Raw genomic sequence first — 16,119 nt, forward strand, 5'->3', positions numbered from 1 at the left:
TGAGAAACAATTTAAAACGTCAGTCAAATTTTTTTTTTTAATTCCTTAATTGAATTTCTAAATAATTTTTAAAATTGTTTTTTTTAGTGTAGTGGCATAAGCTTAAAAGCTTTCCCTTTCGCTTTTCTACACTCAGTGTTTGTGTACAGGAAACTCTACAAAAAGTTACCAAAAAGCTTTTAAAATCCTGGTTCTTGGAAAAATCAACAAGCTTTCCTTGTAAAGCTTACTCCCACAAAGGATACACTTTAGAGCTTTGTCCCAATGGACCCTGCTGGGAGTTAAATGACCAAACTTTATATATATTTCTTTAATATTATGAACATCAATTAATTATGGAACACTATTTTGGCCATGTCCAGGACACGCTTTCAAAATATAATTAATGAAAGCCAATTAATATGCCAGAATGAGCATGTGATAGCTGCAGGATGGGGGCTAAAGGGATTACTGTCCTGCTGAGGTCCACTCTATGCGAAAATCACATTGAATATGACGCAATGTTTCGGAGATATTTTGCAGGTATTTCCTTTTGGTATCTATTTAATTGCGGGTGACTTATAGTGTTTTTCTCACATAACATATATTCTAATAATGGCCTGGCCAAATTCGCACTCTTGTGTGAAAAAGGGCAACAGTTTTAATTGTTGACTCAACTAATTGCGCGATATCCGCCTAGGAGTCCTTGGTCCTTGGCGGGCGTGTCCTGCCAGCTTTTTGTGTTGCTCCATTTCTGTTTGTAGCCGGAAATATTTATTAACTAGAAATTGCATAGCACAAAGGCAACAAGCAGGCCGCAGGAAGGAAGGAAGTGGGCAAACATGTGACGCACCCCCAGGAGCAAATATAACTTACACATACACACCGAGCGACTCCATGGCGTATACGCAACGCACAGCGTGTCGGCTACGTGTTGTTCTTAGGCCTTCATAAATCATCTGGCTGCGGGCATATGATAAATTGTCATACTAATTGTTTTTAGCGTCCAAGACAGACCGTGTAGAAACTTGGCCACAAGAAAAGGCAGCTCTTGGATTGCCACGTTTTCTCTTTAAAGTATATATTTCAGCCTGTCAAATATCGCCTATCATTTGGCTTTACAGTATTGCAATTCTGTAAATGGAGTCTCCCCCATGAAATCCCCTTCATTTGAACTTGTAGCCCATAAACTGGCTAGCCATCAATCATAATTAGCTGGCGATATCATATGCCCATCGATGGATTTGGTTACAATGTAAGAAAAAAATGTAACCACCAAGCTATTTGGTTACAAAAATGTTACGTTTTTACATGGTAACAAGTTTTTGATTTATGACACATTAATAGTGACAGCTGGCCCGCTTTTGGGTCAGTTGGGCGTTGGTGTTGGGGTCGTCTTCCTATAGACAGCTTCCATCCAAAGAGAGCAACAGGTTTTGGCCTCTTCTCTTGGCCACTTTCTTTCGGAGCGGGGCTTTTGGCCCTAGAGAAACGAGACAAAGTGTTTGACACTTTAATGAACTGCCCGGGGTCGCGTGTGTGAGCAGTTCATTAATATTAATGCCCCGGGTGCTCTGTTTTCTTTCTTGGCCAACTTGCCAACTTGCCATCTTGCGAGTTTCGCAGACCTTAGACCAATTCGCTCTGGGCCAGACACAAATGTCAATTGCCGTCGACCATTAGCTAATATTTGGTAATTGCTCTTTAATTGGGCACCCTGTCTTCGATAGTTCTGTAATTTGGCCGCTCCTAATTGTGCGTAATAACGGTCCGCTGACCTTTGCCCACTTAGATACTCAGCTACTCATTAACTCAGATACAGAGCGATACGATACGATTTGTTCTGTTTAATGCTGTCATGATTTGTGTTTTTGGCGCCCCACAAAATGGCCATGATTATCTGACGGTAATTATTGTTGCCGCCCCTGGGGAGTTGCTGTTGATGTCATGATTTATTGCCCTCTGTCCCGTGGCACACGTGCCCTAAAAAATTTTAATTAACAAAGGCAACACCCGCTTCCAGACCCCCTCCCAATAGCCAATCACTGCGATTGGTCCTATAAATAAATCTTATCATCCTAGCGACTTTTGACGTTGTTGCCAAATTGTTACTGTCATTGTTTGGCCTTAGTTCTGTTTGTCTTCTGTGCAAAGATAAACAGTAAACAATGGGGGACCAGGCCCATCACCAGAACAACGAACTTGGGAACTTAGAACTGGAATCCCGGCAACGCAGCCGAACTGATACCTTCTCTTCTGGCCTAAGGACAGTTTATTTACTTATGGACACGCAGCTTTTTGCGGGTGTCACTGTCAATAGGCTGATAGGTTTTCGCTGCCCCACCTCCTCCATAAGAAAACTTTCTCCTGAAGCACCTTTTCCAACTAACCTCCCCAGAAACTCATGCCTGGCTACAAATTAAATGAATTCGTCGGTGCCAATGGCCAAAATGATTAAATTAGGAGAGCGTTTTGCTCGAGTCCCCCTCGAGGCCGTTTTCAGGATTTCATTTGGCCTTTAACAAATTATGCATATTTATAAATGTAAATGCCGGCCACTGGCCATTCGGAGCTCCACAGTTCCCCAGTTTCAGGACGAGGCTGAGGATGATGAGCAGCCGTCGGCAGCTGTAGTCATCCCTGATGTATGACTCCTCATTATGCGCATAAATGGGTATTGTTTGGGCCTGGCCGAGAAGCCTGTTGCTCCTGGCCATTGGACAAGCCTGTCTGATGGAATGTTCTGGTGATTTAGGCCTATAAATCTGAACGGCACAATGCCCTGCACTGAGAGGAAATTAGGTTACCCACGCAAGAAAGCTCATTAGAACCATTTTATTCAGGATGATCCAAAGTGAATACCACTTAATTCGTTTACGAGTATTTTTCTATAAAATCCATTTAAGCTGTGATTATTAAAGGCTTAATTATGTGATGACACAACCTATGATTATTATCACATTAATGTATTTTCCTGGCCATAATAATATAGTTTGACCTGCAAGCATTATAAGTTAACATCAGAATACCTAAATATGAATATTCCTCCCAGCCTTATTGATTTTTCTGTGTACATCTTAACTGGTTTATGATGAATTCAATTGGTAGCCAAAGCTCGGTCGTTCCTCAGACGGCCTTATCAATTAGAGCACATCGTCAGCATTGTACGCACATCTATAAACACTCTGGAGATTTATGTGAAACAATCAGAACAATTAACTGGCCCAGAAACTGCTCAGTCGCAGGAAGTGAGCCGTTTTGGCATGTGTATCTGCATCTGTGTGTCTATTTATTGTTTAATATTGTTTATGCAATGTCTGGGTCTGGCTGTGTGTGTGCCATTCATACCTAATTGAAGGAATTTGTTGTTTGGCCAGAACCAGGAAACCCATTTCTGGGGTAAACAGAGCAACAGAGGCAATGTGTGAAGATTACGGACGGACATTTCTTGGCCAGTTAGGGGAATATTATTGGGAATATATTATACAGCTAAGTCCACAAAAACACTCCACTGTTGCTGTCGATACTCAAGCGATGACTGAAGATATTGATGGACTCGACTCGATGATGGGGTTCGAAAAGCGAGCTTTGAACCGAGTTCATAACCTGCCGCAAAAAATGCAAATCGCAATCTCTCTGCTAATTAATTAATTATGCATATTTTGCACACTTTTTTCCCCCTTTTTTGTGTGTGGCAGAAAAGCGGCTTTGATGTTCGCCCGCCCAAACACGAGTAGTTCCGCAGATTTATGTAAGACAAGCAACGCCCTAAGGTTGCATGGTCCACAAAAACAGGTTCATTGCCGTATTCCCGTAACTCGAGACGGGGCTTTGTGTCAACGCTTAAAAGCTCATTTATCTCTGATTAACTGTTGCCAATGTTGTTGCAGCATCCGAAGATGAAACGGAAACCGAGGCGATCCCGATCCCGATAGCCAAGTTAAGTCGACTCAAAACCGTTCGCATATTGCAAGCCCATCATTTGTCATATTTACAATTTCCCATTTGGCGGGGTTGTATAAATATCATCGAAATGCAGACGACAAATGTCAGTTGGCGAGCTTAAAGAGTGGTAAACAGATCCTCAGCACCAGACATCGAATATTCCTGCCCAAGATGCGTGGATTACTGGTGAGTTGTAAAATCTTGAAAATGGTAATGCAGCCTTCTGGAAAAAATAATACGTGTTAGCTTAATAAGTGTTACTAAACGAAAAGTGACGGAAATACGCATGGAGATATAAATCATTATCTTAAAATTGTTAGTAAATCTAAACATAGTAATATATTCTATTAAACGATATAGTGAAAGCATTTGGAATATGTTTTTATATCACTATTTTTCTGTTTATTTAATAGACTTTTAAAATGTTATATCGAATCAAAATTTATTTATATTTACATAGGAAATATTTGTATTTATTGTATGCTAATCAAACTTTCTTTTACCAATTCCAGTTACTTTGCTTCATTGCCGCCGTTTCTTCGGCCAAGTTGGGCTATAACTACCAAGCTGCAGCTGGAGATCGTCGTTTTGCCGGACTCATTGATGCGGAGGCCACAGGATTTAGTTCCACGCAGCACCAGCAACAGCAGCAGCAGCCGCAGCAATTGCAGGGGCAGCAGGAGTCGCAGCAACAGATTCCCGCTGCAGCGGATGAGTTCAGCAAGGAGTTCTACACATATGCCGCTCCGGAGGATGAGTTTGCCGATCGGGAGGCCACCGAGCACATTGCCAGCATGTTGAAGAGGAACCTGCGAGTCCTGTTCATCAAGTCACCGGAGCACCAGGGTCTCACCAACGCCGCCCTCCAGTTGGCCAAGCAGGCCAGCGAGCAGAGGACGGCCATCTATGTGCTCAGCAAGCAGGCGGATGTGGGCCAGCTGGCCCAACGCTTGGCCGCCGAGAACCAGGCCCAGAATCACAAGCCCGAGGTGCACTTCGTCAAGTACCGCACTCCCGAGGACGCCGTGCGGGCCCAGCAGCTCATACAGCAGCAGTTCGACTCCCTGGGCGGCAGCTCCCGCAGCTCCGACGAGGGCGTGGCACCGGTCCTGGACTTCAGCTCGGCACCAGCTGCCATTAGTGTCCAGGATCAGAATGAGGCTCAAAATCAGGTTCAGGCTGTCACGCCGCTCACTAAATACTTGCCAGCGGCCTTGTTACGCAGCAAATAGTTGGTTATCTATTTTATTACAATCCCTAACTTAAGTCCTAGTTTTATACACCTAGAAATACAAAGAATATTACAGAAAACCTTTTCGTTTAATACTTTACTTGGTTACAATTGGCTATTGAGAGTCGAAACTTATGGGCATAAGCTTGAAATAGCAAAGATGTGAGAGATATCGGGCTTAAATTATAAATACAACATATAACTTCCAAAACTCAAACCACCTTCTTCTAATAAAAATAGTTTCCCTAATAGAGACATCAGGAGACATATTTTCCCTAAACTTTACTTCCTTATTTACAAAGTTTTCAAAAGGGGTATTAAACATTATTATGATTTGCCATGAACCGAAAGCAATGAACATTTACTTCCATAGCATTTATAGCCTCAATAGGAGCTTTGGAATCACCAAAGATTGTCAGTGAATAATACGACTTAACGAGCTGAATTAATCGCAGTTATGATTCACTGAAGTTTGCCCTTTTCGCGCTGCTAAATTGAGAGGGAAAAAGAAAGTGGAGTGTCATCGACAGACTCTTAACCACGAACAGTGACAGCCTTAACGTGAAACTTTAAAGGCGATTATCGTGCAAGCACAATATGCAGCAAAAGGCAGGAACCAGCTGTTTCCCTCCCAGCCACTTCCTGGCCACTCAAGAGCCCCTGCTCACCCTCTTCCCCCCGAGGACCGTAGCCAGAGGCCAGAGGGTTCCGGATCCTGTCATGTGCCGCACTTTGCCTTGCCCTCCTTTCCTTTGCGAGGACGACAAGGAGACGCTCGGCTCGACTCTGATTCCTATCTCGCATGTTTCTGTCATATTTCATATTTTAAGTGTCCCCGGGCAGATGGCAACCAGCCCCCACAATCATGAATAATTTAATAATATTATAATAATTTCGAGTATTGAAAACAATTTACAGTTTCCCAGGCCTAATGGGCCCCAGGGTCAAGTTTTGATAAAATATATAAAATATGCACTGTCGTTAAGGCTAATTAGGATGTCAGGTAAAATGCTGGGCGTGCCAGACTTGAATTTTAAATGCCCTCGTCTATTTATAGCCAAGAAAATTCCCTGTTCCTTGTGCCTTCGGGCTTCTTTTTAAGCCACATGACATCCTCGGGTTTCCTGCTCCGTTTATTTAGACGGATTCAGTAACAATTGCCGTGGGTCTGGGTAATTTCCAAGAAACGCGATATAAAAGCACACAAAAAGGAGCGCAGAGCTCGTAGGAGTAAAATAAAATGTAAGATACAGGGATATACTCGTAAAATGAAGTGCCGACAAAATGTCTGCCGTTTAAATGGATCAACGTCTATATTGTCTATATCGGATTATGGCGTAATTCCTATTCAATTAATACAAATGACTGCTGCTGCTGCAGGATGGTCAGCTAGCTCAACGGTTATAACTTTGCTAAGAGAAGGAAGGGCAATGGGAATTCTCGTTCTGCTTTTGCAATTTAATTAAACAAACAGTTGGTGCTGCTGCGGTTTAGACCATGGTCCATTGGGGAAATGTAATTTGCAGGGACCGCAATCGAATGCTGCAAAAATTGCCAAGTGCCGACGTGTTGCCGACAGCTCTAATCCTTTGTGAAAAATTGTTATCGTTTTGGGGGTGGCGGTGGCATTCAGAGGGGATCTAAATTTAATTGTCCCGGGGTTCAAGGGGTTTGAGGGTCTGGGGGCTTGCCTTTTTGCGCCTGCCGGTGTTGCATATCGATTATTTTTAATTGCTCTTTGACATATCCCCAGCCCGCCCTCGGGGACATCTAAACATGTAATTAGTCGGCCATGTGGGTGGGGACTTTAAAGCGCCCCGAGGGTGAAAAATCCATTCGAAGAGTGCCGTTTAAGCCGCATTAAAGCCAACAAAGGGCACCGGGCACAAAGGACAACCGGCAGCCGTGCGTGCCAAGCAGTTGGCGTGTCCTGGCGGCTCTTTCTCCCGACTGTCAGTCGCTGCTTATATCGTTAATGTGCCGAAAGCCCAAAGCCCCGCCAGTGAAAGCGCAAAAAAGTGCGAAATGGAAACCGAATCGAAGTGAAAGGGAAAAGCGGCGAAGGAGAAGAAAACCAGAAATCGGCAGGTCGCCACATCATTCATTTCGGCCCGCGGAAAAGTAATGAAAAACTCCCATAAAACCGGAAGTGCTCGTAAAGCGGCCATAAGTTGCGGGAAAGGTAAAAATAGTGTTGCCTGCTTTCGGGCGGCGTGAATGATTTGATGACGCGGCATACGTGAAGTCCTGCAGCTGCCAAAGTGTGTGTGCGTGGTTTCCTTGTGTGTGTGTCACATCGCAGCCAATTAATCCGGCAGAAGGAAAAGACAGGACGAAGGCGTCCAAAAGAAGCGTGGCCAAAAGCCGCAGCTGAGCTCCAATGCCGGTGTTTGCAAAGAAGAGGAAACGAAAACAATCGACATGTTGAAAAATGTAACAAGCTAATTTGTAAAATAAATACAAATTTAAAATATTTTTTAAAATTTTAAAATTTTTTAAACAGAATTGTCCTGTGATTCAAATAATAAGTTCCTTGGATACCAGCTTAAAAGAATATTTAAAACTAATTGAGCAGTTCTTGGTGTATGACAAAAACTACGTGAAAATTGTAACCCCTTGTAATAAGTGAATAAAAGTATGCATTGAAAAATTTGTCGAAATAAATATACATTATTTTTAGACTAAAATAATATATTGCGGCATACTTTTAGACACCTTTATAATACAATTTAAATTTAGAATTTTTTTGGCTAGCTTTAAGTAAAATTTAAACACTTTTAACTACAATTAACAGGCCTTGTTTTAATTTCTCTGTGTATCTTCTGAGAGAAGAGGCCAAGTCAAGTCACAACCTCACTGTTGGCCAGGCATCCTGGCAGAAACAGGAGCCTGCTGTGCCTATCATTATCCCTTTTGTTTTCGGGCAGCAAATTGCCTGTGAAGTGGGATGGGTATTTCCATTTCTATGCCCGGCCGTTTGCTACCTGATTGCCTACATGACAGTCAACCTCGAGACAATTAGCTTTTCCCGGGAATCGGCTCGTTAATGCCTTAATTCGAAAACACAGGAGCTGCACTCATGGAACATTCACAAGTGAGTTGGCAGCCGGGGATCATAATCGCCAGTGAATTATCGATGACAATAGATAGAGTTTGGCCGGCGCAAGTCAATCATAAATCGCACCCCGCTGGGCGAGTGGGTTTTGCGTTTTGGGCTTAGAGTGGGTTTGGGCCACAGAGTGTGGCATTATGCCGTTTGGTTTGGCCTAATTTGCTTGCCAACCACTTGACTGCCGGCAATCGACAAGTCCCGAAACTCAATTGAACCGCAATTTCCAAATCGCACCCTAATATACGTTATAAAAGGGGGGTCTTTGGCTTCTTAGACAAGCCGCAATGCAAATGGGAGTGCCCCCGGGGGGTGGTGGCTGGTTGAAAGGGGAGTGGCCCGCCCCCTGCCACCGCCCACAAGGCCGTTCTCAGCCGCAGACAGCGCCCAACCGAAAGGCAGCACAAAACGGAAATGAAACTTATTAAAAGATTTGGATCTAATCGATTTTCGTCCTTTCACGCCGAAATGAACTTTGCCGTTCAGCTCGGTTCGGCTCGCTTTTCGCTTTTAGCTCTTGGCTCTCAGCTTTCAGCCATTAAAGTGGAAACTACATATAAACTATGGCCCCCCGACCCCCCTTTGTGTTGACCAGCCATAAATTTAATTGAAAACCAAACTGTCTGTCTGTGACAGAGTATCTGCAACTGCACATGTGCACACGAGCACGAGTACGAGTATCTGTGTTTACTCAGCCAGGGCGCTGGTATTCGAAGTCGTACTCGTGTGCTAGTGACTTTTACTAAATTTGATTTGGCAGTCCTGCTCAAATTTAACTGCAACTGCGGAAAGGACGTGCCAGGAGCAGGACAGAAGCAGGAGCAGAGCCAAAGGAGCACCTCGGCACACGCGAGACAAATGCGATTTAAAGTAATTTGAATACCGAATGGATTGTGTGCACTTATCGACACACATTCACATTCGCATTCGTTTTGCCAGGCACTTTTAACATCGACATTTGCACACACAGGGGGAAAATGATGAGTTATTCATATGTGCGGCGTATACAAATGATATTTTGAATAGCAGTAAAAATATATTCTTAACAATAAAAAAGGAGTTGAAAAAAGAGTGAGGTATGAGTTGATAATATCAAAATGATATCTTAAGTTTCATTTTCAAATCGGAAGTCTGGCTTAAAACTATATTCTCAAGATTATGGATAAACTTCAGAAGTAACCGTATAAATATTTCTCGTATTAATAAAATTTTTAGTTATGATACTTGTTCATTTTAAAATCTATTATGTAAAAATGTATTTAAATCTTGTAGGAAATATCAGTATAAGTACCACCTTTTCTCCGTGTACCGAGAAGCTGCAAGTTTGGCCAACCGGCAGGGTTAAACAGCCACGCCAAGCGAAGCCAAGCGCAGAGCATCAATTGTCTATCTGACCATGGCGAACTTGGGGCCAAATGGTTGGGGCATTGAGGGCCAAACTCTGGGGGGATCTGCCCTGGACCCCCACCCCTATCCCACCTCATCGGCACCATCGATGTAACGCTGCGTTATTGAAATCGCCCAAGCAGCAAAAGTGTTTGAGTGCACTCAAGCGAGCACCTGCACTCACATTCGCATTCGCATTTGCACCCACACATTCGAGGAGCACGTGCTAGCGTAACTCAACCGTTAGGCAGTTATAACCGTGGCAATTGCATTTTTATTTGCATTAGCATACCTATCCGGGCAGTTAATTAACACGCACAGTGCCGCAAAAAGTCTGCACATTTGCATTTAACAAAACAACGGCTAAAAGGCTGATAGTTGAAAATCAAGAGCCGGCCATTGAATGGTAAATTAAGTGCCAATCAGGCCGGAAACGTTTCGTGGTGCTCTGCACCATGTTGCATTAATTTTTAACCGATTTTATTGACTTGTTTCGCCCCCCTGTGTGACCTTTTTTATGGCAGTCACAGTCTGTGCTCCTGATTTCGCCCGAATCGAATCCGATTTCGTGTATATAATTAAGGATAAATGCAGCTATATCCAATCATTTCTTGCTGACATCGACAGAGTTTCACTTTCTGCGAAAATTCAGCAGTGGTAAAATCTGGCTGACTTCGCTTTAATTGAATTCGTTACTCTGGTTTATTAATTTAAGAAAGAAGGTCAATTTTGCCAGATTGCTTTTTAATATTTTTGCATTTTATGTGGCTACGTGATGCAGGAGAGTTTTGCTTTGGCATGTAAAATCCATTTAGCAAAGCCTTTGCACACAGGCTCCGCAATTAACAGGCATTACGTATACGCCCCGTGTGACAGAAGTGTGATTGAATCGATTCATGCATTCAATGACTAGACAAGCGGCTGCCTCTTATAGATAGTGGGGGATACAATTTGCATATATACCATATAAACTGTGTGCACTATAGATGTGGGTAAATGTCGGTCGTGTGTGGCGTTAAGATTCCCGCTTAGTCGCATTAACGTCATTCAAGATGCGCGTCTAAGCCATGCACGATTGCATACGCTGCTCACACTTGAGCGGCGAATTGTTGCTGATTTTGGCTCCAGCTCCAGGTCCTGTTCCTTTCAGAAATGGTATGTGTATATATATATATGGATATATACAATACCCGAGTGATGTCGCCGTCATTTGGCCGTGTTGAACACGTTTTCAACACATGTTCCGCACTTGGAGGTTGAACTGGAGGTTGTGGCGCATTCGGAATGGGCGCCTGCATCCTGCAGCGGAAGTCAGTTTGTAAAGCTCGAGCTGGCAGGACCAGACAAAACCAGCAGCCAACCTTTCAATCCACTCTCTCTTTCTCAACTCTGCTGTACATTTATTTTGTGTTCCGAGCCCCAGTGGCAGCTTTTATTTTTTCCCATCCATCCCCTTTTTGCTGTGCAACTTGTGCTTTGTTCGATTTCAATTACTACAAATGATTTCGCCATGTGTTCGTATGCTCTTTCGGTTTCTCTGGCTCGCTGGCTCCTCGGGGGCTTTGAATCCCCATCCTTCATAGTTTCAAAGCCATATCCTGGAGATCCTATACCCCCCAACCCTCGAAAGCCCTTGATTTTCATTGACTTTGCACCTCTGCGTTTTTCCGTTGCCTTTTTCAATTGCTTCAACTTGCCCGAACAGCTACCAATTTGGGTTGCACGGCCAGCAGCAGCTTAATAAATTACCTGGAAGCAACTTGTTTACTTTTATGTTGAAAATCACAAACTTTGTCCCTTTGGCCATTAAGGTAAATTGTGTGTGTGAGTGTGTGTGTGGGGTTTTTCGGTATCAAAAGTTCCCTTGGCCCGCTGGCCTCGGCTTTTTAATTATGTATCACTGTGGCACACACACACAACGAGTGTCCTTTGCAGGACCTGGGACCAGGGACCAGGACACAGCCCACACGATGTCAAAGTGGCCTGTCAACAGCCGTTGACCACTCGCCCGAGCAATCGAGCGGCCATCGGTGCAAACTTTTGATGAGGGTTGTCATCATCAGCGTCAAACAAATGAAAACATATGTAGCGGCAACGGCAGAGCAGCCTCATCATCATCAGCATCATCATCATCACTGGCAGCAGTGACCAGCGTCTATATTAATATCAAATGAACTGTGAGCACAACGAATGTGGGTCGTGCGAGACAAAACTTCATTGTGACAGTTGATACACATCCGTATACCCATCGCCCATCGCCCACCAGCCATGGCAACAACAATGAAAGTTAATAAGATTTTACAAGAATGAACCCATCATCGGAATGGTCACAGAATCAACAAGCTAATGTCGAACCAAGCATCACGACTTAATTTATGTGGCCAGCTTCTGCGAAACTTTTGGCAGATGGCAGGGCTTATAAATAATACTTTAAGACCCTATGACACTGACTTGGCTTTTGACTAGCTGACTGAATTTATTTTAAAAAGTCGTGGTGACAGCTCAACAACATGCTATAGTTTTATATATTAAATCACATTTATATTGCCATACTTTTTTTTAAATAAGTAGTGCATCTTAAGAGATTTAACTTAGATTGATTTCCCCTTGTCAACTGCTTTTAATCAATAAATTGATTTGAGAACTAATGTGGACTGTCTGTTCCAACCTTGTCCCTTCCCCTTCCCCAGTGATTCATTGTCACGCACGGGCAAATAATAACACGCTAAATAATAAAGCTCCCGGGCAAACAAAGAGCTCGACATGGGCTGCATTCGAATGTCTGTATCGAGTCCCCATCGAGTTCAATTGCGGAATGTGTTAAACGACTCCCTGTCGCTCCTTTTCCCAGTGTGTAAAAATAATTGCGGCTGGCTGCTCAATTTGCAGTAGCTGTTGGGCGGTACAGTACACATTCAGTACAACCACCACCACCTGCACCACTTTTCCCTCCGGGGAGTGATGTCCGTGTCCAGCCGTTTGTTTAGTGCACATAAATAAAGCAAACACTCGGACAACTCGCATCGAGTTCACGCATACTGGCAGTCGGGATCTGGTCCTTTGGTCCTTGGTCCTCGGTCCTTTGGTCCTTCTGGTGTGATATAATCAAAGACTATCGCATTGCGCACTCGGCATTTGCAGGCCCAGCCATCGCAGCCCACCATCAATCAGGGGCGAGTCCAGAGGGGTTTCAAGGGGTTAAGGTACCTCTTTTAGCCATATGGAGGCTTAAATTTAAGCAAATGACATTCAAACAAGATTACTTTTGTAAAAAAAAGGTTAAAGCTTAAAATAACTTTTGGTAGTTATAACGCTTAGTAAATATACCAGTTTTTAAAATTTAATCACAAACATTTAAATAAAAATCTTACTTCATTTCGCAATTTGACGACGAAAATACTATTTTTTGTGCAAAAATTGGGAGTATTATTTTTTGGCGAAAAATACGTTATTTTTAAGCCGTTTTTAGGTCGTATTTTAGTCAAATCGAGTAGCATAACAAAAAGACCGCCTGTTATGAACAGCTTTCAACCAAGGCTATCGATCCCTATCACTTTTCGGAAAATTTATTTTTTGACGAAATTTCACATTTTTTGTATCATCTTTTTTTTTGGAAAAATTTTCAAAAAATAAATTTTTTAGATTTAAATGTCAATCGATTGGGAATTTAATTACGAGCTCAACGAGGTATCACATTTCATATTCTGATCTCATTTCGCAATTTGTCGACCAAAATACTGTTTTTTTTTGCTCAAAAATAGGGAGTCTTATTTTTTGGCGAAAAATACGTTATTTTTAAGCCGTTTTTAGGTCGTATTTTAGTCAAATCGAGTAGCATAACAAAAAGACCGCCTGTTATGAACAGCTTTCAACCAAGGCTATCGATCCCTATCACTTTTCGGAAAATTTATTTTTTGACGAAATTTCACATTTTTTGTATGATCTTTTTTTTTCGAAAAATTTTCAAAAAATAAATTTTTTAGATTTAAATGCCAATCGATTGGGAATTTAATTACGAGCTCAACGAGATATCAAATATTCTGACCTCATTTCGCAATTTGTCGACCAAAATACTGATTTTTTTTGCTCAAAAATAGGGAGTCTTATTTTTTGGCGAAAAATACGATATTTTTAAGCCGTTTTTAGGTTGTAAATTAGTCAAATCGAGGCGCATAACAAAAAGAGTGCCTGTTCTGAGCAGCTAACAACCAAATCTATCGATCCCTATCACTTTTCGAGAAATTTATTTTTTGACGAATTTTTGCATTATTTGTAAGCATCAGCTTTTTTTGGAAAAATTTTCAAAAATTCTATTTTTCCAGATTTAAATGCCAATTGATTGGGAATTTAATTACGAGCTCAACGAGGTATCACATTCCTTAATCTGACTTCATTTCGCAATGTGACGATAAAAATACTGATTTTTTTGTGCAAAAATAAGGAGCATTATTTTTTGACGAAAAATACGTTATTTTTAAACCGTTTTTAAGTCGTAATTTAATCAAATCGAGGCGCATAACAAAAAATCCGCCTGTTATGAGCAGTTAGTAACCAAGGCTATCGATCTCTACTATAAAATTTTTTCTAGAATCAAGTGAAATGTCGGGTATCTTAAAGATCACGTCACTCCATCTTTCAGTGATGTTATCAAAAGGAATTTCGTTAACAAAAATAATATTTTATGTAACATATCAAGAATAAAGGTTCAACTTTTTAATTACCACATATTTTTAGCTTGTTATAAAATTTAAATGTACGTTGTATGTAAAAAATCAACATATGCTTAGCCGAAAAAATCCATTTTCTGGAAACAAGCGAAATGTAACAATTTTAAAGTTATTTGTAAGGCCAAGATAAAAGATTGAATGTAAAACCCCCTGGAAAATACGTTCCTGTCAGAAAGCCAGGTCGAAAGCCCCCCGACCAGGAGCCTTTATGAGCCAGGAGTGGGAGCCCCTGGCCATCCATGTCCATCGAGCCGGACTCATTCAACTGGTGTGCAATGGCCGGCACCCCTGGCACCCCTTTACCCATTTCCCGGTGTAATGCACCTTGGCCATAAAACCAACCCCTGCAGCCGTGTAACTTCATTAGCCCTCGGCTGATACGCAGCGGGTAAATTGCTCGTGAAGTTGCCGGACAACCATCGACCATCGACCATCGACCGGGTGATATCTTGGAGTCCGGATCTTCGACTCAATTACCGGGCAGTGCCGAGCAGGTTGTTGATTTTGTCAGCTGCAGTTGACTTCCCTGGCCAAAACAAAGCCCATTTATGCATATATGAATTTATTCAAATCAGGGCACGGGCAGAAGGACCTCCAGCAGAGGCAGAGGTATTTGTTGTGGCGCTGGCGGCGCTCAACTATTTTACATTTAGAGCAGCCCCAAAGTTGTTGGGCATTCCGGCGAAAACCCAAAACCGGAGCCGATGTGTAAGCCACGTTAGCAGCCGGAATAACCAGGAGCCAGGAGCCGAAAAGCCTGGCCCAAATCGTGTTTGTATGTGAGCCAGCCGGCGCTTTGTTCACATGTTTTCACTTTGTGCTTAATTTGCATTTAAATGGTTTTTGCACTTAGGCTATTTCCCGTGTAAATGAGCTTTGTTGTTCAGCTGGCGAAATGGCGAAAAGGCAACGAACAAAAAACGTAGTAGAGGCCGAGCTTTTACTTGCATTTTGGCCAGGACACGCGTGTTTTGCCAACCCGAAAAGTGGAAACCCCATGGAAAGGCATTCGGCGGTCGAAAGTTCCTGTGGCTGAGTGCCCGAAATTGCCCGGGGCATTACAATGTTTTTTTTACAACGGCAAATTTCTTATGACCTCAGGAAAAACCTTAGTTTCTAGTTTCGCGTTTTGAAATTTGTAAACTTCCATTTTGTTATTCAAACAATCAGAGATTTCCTAAGCGGTAACTTGTTGTGTGTGTGTTCTATCATTCTTCACTTGGTTGCACATGCAATTCATAACTTTTTGTTATTAAAATTTATTTGCAGTTGTGTTTTAATTGCACGAACAGCTGAAATTACGTTTTCGTCAAAACGGGCGTGGAATTTGCATAAACAAATAGTACCAACAAATATTCCGTTTTCCATTTTCCCCATGCAAACTGCAGAATGAAAACCCATATTTGCGTAGGTCGAGTGCGATATCATCGCTTTTTGCTTATAAAGGGGTACTATCCGTAGTCCTGGGGGCATTGGCAAATGGCCAGAAGTTAACGTAATTGAAGGTCAGCGAAATAATTTCGCAAATTAGCGGCTCCCACGCTTTTTATGACTTAATACCTTAGACTGGATATGTCAGCAGATATATCCCCGCCGAGCAAACAAGTCGCCGACCCATGGCCATGTTCCCATTTAGCGCAATGTCAACTTTGTGCTGTGTTGTGGTCACTAATGATGACAGGCTGGCAGGCAGTCAAAGCCCAAGTCCAAACACACACAGTGAAAATATACAGAAAGTGGTG

At 42.5% G+C, this 16,119-nt stretch overlaps 1 protein-coding gene across 1 annotated transcript; it reads left to right on the forward strand.

Annotated features, from left to right (window-relative positions):
* Positions 1-3,955: 3,955 nt before the first annotated feature.
* Positions 3,956-5,235, forward strand: TwdlQ (TweedleQ). The gene is made up of 2 exons (XM_036819707.3): positions 3,956-4,110; positions 4,437-5,235. The coding sequence occupies exons 1-2, from the start codon at positions 4,096-4,098 to the stop codon at positions 5,154-5,156; spliced, it is 735 nt and encodes a 244-aa protein (XP_036675602.3). The 5' UTR covers positions 3,956-4,095; the 3' UTR covers positions 5,157-5,235.
* The last annotated feature ends 10,884 nt before the right edge of the window (positions 5,236-16,119 follow it).

The sequence above is a fragment of the Drosophila suzukii genome, chromosome 3 (genome assembly GCF_043229965.1).
Source record: "Drosophila suzukii chromosome 3, CBGP_Dsuzu_IsoJpt1.0, whole genome shotgun sequence".
Classification (NCBI taxonomy): domain Eukaryota; kingdom Metazoa; phylum Arthropoda; class Insecta; order Diptera; family Drosophilidae; genus Drosophila; species Drosophila suzukii.